The 6,000-nt window shown below is 37.9% G+C and overlaps 1 protein-coding gene across 1 annotated transcript; it reads right to left on the bottom strand.

The window, feature by feature from the left end:
• Nucleotides 1-1,396: 1,396 nt before the first annotated feature.
• On the bottom strand, nt 1,397-2,373 carry LOC148715057 (uncharacterized). Its single transcript, XM_088712305.1, has 2 exons — nt 1,923-2,373; nt 1,397-1,692 (listed from the first exon to the last, which is right to left on the bottom strand). Exons 1-2 carry the CDS (start codon nt 2,371-2,373, stop codon nt 1,397-1,399), a joined length of 747 nt encoding a protein of 248 aa, XP_088568431.1.
• Between the last annotated feature and the right edge of the window lie 3,627 nt (nt 2,374-6,000).

The following is a 6,000-nucleotide window of genomic DNA, read 5'->3' as shown; positions in this document are numbered from 1 at the left end:
CCTCTTATTGACAAGATTCTACTTCTTGTACTCTTACTCCACCCTATTGGAGCAAAATAGATGCTAATAACATGCAAATGGCATCAAATAACAATAAAAAATAGAGTTGAACAATGGGGCACAAGAGAGGCTCAAATCCACTTCATAAAAACCTTCATTTTTTTTAACCATGAAAAATTAAAAATAGAACTTTTAAATATACAGAAAATCAACAACTAGGAAGATGCCTTTTCTTTTTGTAGTCTTCTTCCTTTTTAATACAAAAATATGCTTAAGGAGTTTCTCCTATCAAGCTCTCACCACCTTCTTCTTCTCTTTTAATGAGAAACTCAAAAGTGGTTTTTCTCATGCCATACAACCCATGGGATGGTTTTTCTCTTTTTTTAATATAAAGTGGGACTTAAACAAAGAGACTATTAAGTATACTAAGAAACCAAAAAATTACATAAAATGCCATAAAGTAGAAAATCAAAAGTAACCCATTAAATTGGGTTTATATTTTCAACATCTCCCCTTAAATCCAATTTCCAAAAGTCTTCATATCCAACATGTTCTTCAATCTTTTAAACACATCATGCTTCAATGGCTTGGTGAAGATATCCACCATTTGGTCTTAAGACTTGCAATGCACCAATTGCACTCTTTTCTCCTTCACATGCTTCCGAATGAAATGATAGCGAGTGTCAATATGCTTGCTTCTCTCATGAAATACCGGATTCTTAGCTAAAGCAATTGCTGATTGATTATCAACAAACATCTCCGTAGCACTTTCTTGAGAAAAACCCAAATAGTTTAACAAGTTTTTCAACCAAATAGCATGACAAATGGTAGAATTTGCCGCCACATACTCAGCCTCACAAGTTGACAAAGTTACAATTGGTTGCTTCTTAGAGAACTAAGTGAATGCACCATTTTTCATAAAGAAGACATAACCGGAGATGCTCTTTCTTTCATCCAAATCTCTATCCGAAGTACTATTGGAATAACCCATTAGTCTAAAATCATGTAAATGATAGTAGAATAAGCCATCATTGAGTGTACCTTTGATATAGCGTAGGATCTTCTTGGCAGCATTGAGATGCGAATGATCCGGTGTTTCCATATATCTACTAATCAACCCAATACCATAAAAAATATCCAGTCTTATGCAAGTGAGATATTGAAGGCTTCCAAACAAGCTTTTGAAGTAAGTAGAATCAACATCGCCACTTCTAATGCTTTTTCTCAACTCCAAGCCACATTCAAGGAGGGTATTAATCGGATTGCAAGACTCCATTCCAAATCTCTTGAGAATCTTCTTTGTATAGCTACTTTGAGAGATGAAAATTCTATCTTCCATTTGCACCACTTCAATACCAAGAAAATGAGCCATCAAACCAATATCTATCATTTCAAATTATTGGATCATGCTCTCCTTGAATTTATTAAACAAAGTTGGATTGTTGCCGGTGAAGATCAAGTCATCAATATAAAGATACACAATCAACACATCTCCATTAGTAGTCACCTTCTTATACAAAGCATGCTCATAAGGACACTTCTCAAAGCCATTGTCAGAAGAATAATTGTCAATTCTTGCATTCCAAACTCTTGGTACTTGCTTCAACCCATAAAGAATCTTCTTCAACTTGTATACTTTGTCTTCATGACCTACTTTAACATACCCCAAAGGTTGTTCTACATAAATCTTCTCTTCAAGAAAGCCATTCAAAAAAGACGATTTCACATCAAGATGATAGATTTTTCATTTGTGTTGAGCGGCCAAAGAAAGAAATCTAATAGTCTCTAACTGAGCAACGGGAGCAAATACTTTACCAAAATCAACTCCGAGTTGTTGCTTATAGCCTTTTGCTACCAATCTTGCTTTGTATTTTTGAACTTCTCCCTTTGCATCTTTTTTTATCTTGTACACCACTTCACACCAATTGATTTCTTTTCTTGTGGTAAGCTTGTCAAAATACAAGTATCATTCTTTTCAATTGCCTTGATCTCTTCATCCATTGCTTTTTTCCACTTATCTTCTTGAATAGCCTCTTCAAAGCATATAGGATCACAATCCATGAAGAAATAATACAAATTTAGATTACCATCTTGATTCTCCGTAGCTTCATAAACTTCTCTCAAACTTTTCATTTTGAGCGGCATTTCATTAGAACTTTCTTTTGATGACGACGATGAAGAAGAAGAAGGGGATCCTTGAAGAGGTGATTGTGGCTCATTCTCAACTTGTCTTGGCACTTCCTCTTGTTCAACTTGTAGCTCAACTAGAGTAGCCTCATTTTGGTTCCAATCCCACATGCCTTCTTCTTCAAATACAACATCTCTACTCGTGAACATATTCTTTGTAATTGGATTGTACAACTTGTAGCCCATTGCTTATCTACCATAACCAAGAAAGCTGCACTTTTCACCCTTATCATCAAGCTTTATCCTTCTAGCGTCCGAAATTTTAACATATGTAATGCATCCAAAACTCTACAATGAGAGACATTTAGTTTGAAAGAGCTCCAAGCTTCTTCCAGTGTCTTCAAGTGAACACTCTTTGTAGGACATCTATTCAATAGGTAGATGGCACATGCAACCACTTCAGCTCAAAATTCTCTATGTACCTTTTTTTCTTTCAACATACTCCTTGTCATGTCCAAGATTGTCTGATTCTTCCTTTCAGCAACACCATTAAGTTGAGGCATGTAGGATGGAGTCACTTGATGCATAATTTCATGTTTCTTACAATAATCTTTAAAGAGATCGGAAGTATACTCTCCACCACTGTCGAATCTCAAAACCTTCAATTGGTAACCACTTTGCTTCTTAACAAAAACTTTAAACTCTTTAAAAATACCCAATGCATCGGATTTTCTTTTCAAGAAATACATCCAAATCTTCCGGCTAAAATCATCAATGAAATTAATAAAGTATCGATTCTTGCCATTTGACATAGGCTTCAAAAGGTCACAAATATCGGTGTGCATAAGATCCAATGGTCTTGATGCTCTCCATCTCATTTCTTTAGGGAATTTTGTTCTTTGATGCTTCCCAAGAATACACCCTTCACACACTTAATGTGGATGATCAATGAGTGGTAAATCCTTCACCATGTTCTTTGTAGCCAAGAGCTTTAAACCTCCAAAGTTAAGATGCCCAAATCTCAAATGCCACAACCAAGAATTACCATGTATAATGGAGCTAAGATATTTGAGTACATCATGTTGATTATGCAAAGAAAACATTCTACTATGGGACATTTTTATATGAGTAAGTAAATTACAATGACTATTCCATAAAGTAAGAGGACAGTTTTTCATATTAATACTATAATTTTTCTCCAAAAGTTGACCCAAGTTCAAAAGATTTATGTGCAAATTTGGAATATAATAAACATTGGAAATAAAATCATAATTGTCATTTTGAGCTTGATGAGAATAGTACCTTTGCCTTGCACCGAAATTTTGAAATTGTCACCAAAAGTAACATAGCCTTGCATACTTTCATCCAAATCAACAAATAATTCCTTCTTTCCCGTCATGTGGTTGCTTGCGCCGGTATCAAGATACCATACATTGTTTTCATTCTTCTCATTCTCATTATGAGCCAACAATAAAGTAGAAGTCGTCTCTTCAATACTCTCTTTTCCAATTATATTAGTTTGCTCTCCAACTTCATTGCCTTGCTTTGCCCAACATTCATTGCTATAGTGCCCATACTTGTGACAATTGAAGCATTGCACATTTCTCTTGTCAAAGCTTTGTTGATTGGAATGTTGATTGGAATTTCCTCTTGACCTTTCTCTTGGATGGAATGATAGCTGACTTCTTCTACCATGCCTTCCACATCTTCCTCTATAACCGGAATTTCTTTCTTGATTACTAAATCCTCTTTCTTGATTTCCATAATCTGTTCCATGGCCTCTATAACTTCTTCCTTGGTTCTCATAGCTTCTATCTCGGTCTCTTTGAGTACTAGCAACATGGCATTCTTTCTTGACATCTTGCAAAGAGAGCTTGGATTGGAGAGCTTGTTCTAAAGAACTAAAAGACTTCTTGCTCAATCTATGCTCATGAACTTGTAGTATTCCCATCAAATGATTAATTGTCATGGTGCTCAAGTCTTTTGCCTCTTTAATGGCTACCACCACATGCTCAAATTTTGAGTCAAAGAATGCAAAATTTACTCTATCACCCTAACATCATCAATCTCCTCACCGTTTCTTTTCATTTCATTCACAATTGACAATGTTCTTGAAAAAACAATCCAAAATGGACTCCGGCTCATTCATGCTCAACTCTTCAAATTCTGTCAGGATCAAGCGCTACCATTACACCAAAACCCGCAGGTATTAGTGAAGGCGCAACTTTATTTCCTTAAACTAGCGCAGGGGCCCATAGCGCCACGAGTCGACTCCGACGAAGCCTCGCCCAACTTCGGACTTCGACAGGGCCTCGCCAGTGGGTTCAGGGACCCCCTAGTGGTATAACCCACCCTACTCCTCCAGCGCATCCATGTTGGCAGGCGGCAGGACTGACTCGGCCCTCCAGGCCTCCGCCAACGTTGACTCGGCCCCTCAGGCCTCCGCCAACAATCCCCCCCCAACGTGATGCCTAGGTTTCGAACTCGAGACCTATGGCTCTGATACCAATTGTCAGGATCAAGCGCTACCATTACACCAAAACCTGCAGGTATTAGTGAAGGCGCAACTTTATTTCCTTAAACTAGCGCAGGGGCCCATAGCGCCACGAGTCGACTCCAACCAAGCCTCGCCTAACTCCGGACTCCGACAAGGCCTCGCCAATGGGTTCAGGGACCCCCTAGTGGTATAACCCACCCTACTCCTCCAGCGCATCCACGTTGGCAGGCGGCAGGACTGACTCGGCCCTCCAGACCTCCGCCAACATTGACTCGGCCCCTCAGGCCTCCGCCAACAAATTCTCTTCTTAAAATTTGGAGCCCCACCTTCATAACTTTGTCAATACCCCTATGAGTATTCTTGAGAATTTTTCAGGACTCCTTTAAAGTTTTGGCATTAGAAATTTTTTCAAAGTTAGCTTCATTAATGACTTGGTAGAGAGCAAATAAAGCTTTTTTATCTCTCTTCTTTGACTCTTTGAAAATATTTCTATGACCTTCGGTGAGCCTCTCTTCTTCTTGTGGTGAGCTAGGTTCTTTAAATCCTTTTTCAACTATCTCCTATAAATCTTGAGATTCCAACAAAACCTTGATTTGAATACTCCAACGATCATAGTTCCCCTTAGTTAATTTAGGAAGTTGAATAGATGCTAATAACAGACAAATGGCATCAAATAACAATGAAAAATAGAGCTGAACAATGGGGCACAAGATAGGCTCAAATTCACTTCATAAAATACTTCATTTCAACCATAAAAAACTGAAAATAGAACTTACAAATATGCAAAAAATCAGCAACTAAGAAGATGCATTTTCTTCTTGTAATCTTCTTTCTGTTAATACAAAAATCTGTTTAAGGAGCTTCTCCTACCAAGCTTTCACCAACTTCTTCTTCTCTTTCAAAGAGAAACTCAAAAGACACACTCTCATGCCATACAACCCATGAGATGGTTTTTCTCTTTTTTACAAAGAGACAATTAAGTACACTAAGAAACCAGAAAATTACATAGAATGCAATAAAGTAGAAAATCAAAAGTAATCCATTAAATTGGGTTTATATTTCCAACACACCCGGCCCCTTCTCCACCAGTGCGATGCGATGCGGCACCGCAGCCCGAACACGCTGACTCTTTAGTTCAGCGGCAGCACCGCTCCCATCTCGGTCGCCATCGATCAAATGCTCAATCACTTGTCTGCTGTTTCTTTTACTGCTTTTCTTTCTGGACCTTCTGTATAGGGAGACATAAAGAAGCGAAGCTCTTGGTTTTAGATAGTTTTACATATAGACGAGGATGTGAGAGATGAGTTGGTAGCCTCTCATTTCACATTGTTTGCCCATTTGTGATTTAGTTAAATTTCTATATTACATTTTGTACA

This window comes from Phoenix dactylifera, chromosome 1 (genome assembly GCF_051530095.1).
Source record: "Phoenix dactylifera cultivar Ajwa chromosome 1, Ajwa_hap1_PhDact_Kaust_v1.1, whole genome shotgun sequence".
Classification (NCBI taxonomy): Eukaryota; Viridiplantae; Streptophyta; class Magnoliopsida; order Arecales; family Arecaceae; genus Phoenix; species Phoenix dactylifera.
This window is presented reverse-complemented; position numbering and strand designations above follow the sequence as displayed.

Coding starts and splice junctions, on each gene's coding strand:
- LOC148715057 (XM_088712305.1), bottom strand. CDS start 2,373: ATGGGCTACAAGTTGTACAATCCAATTACAAAGAATATGTTCACGAGT. Junction 1,693..1,922: donor ACAAGAAAAGAAATCAATTG/GTGTGAAGTGGT, acceptor GCTTTCTTGAAG/AGAAGATTTATGTAGAACAA.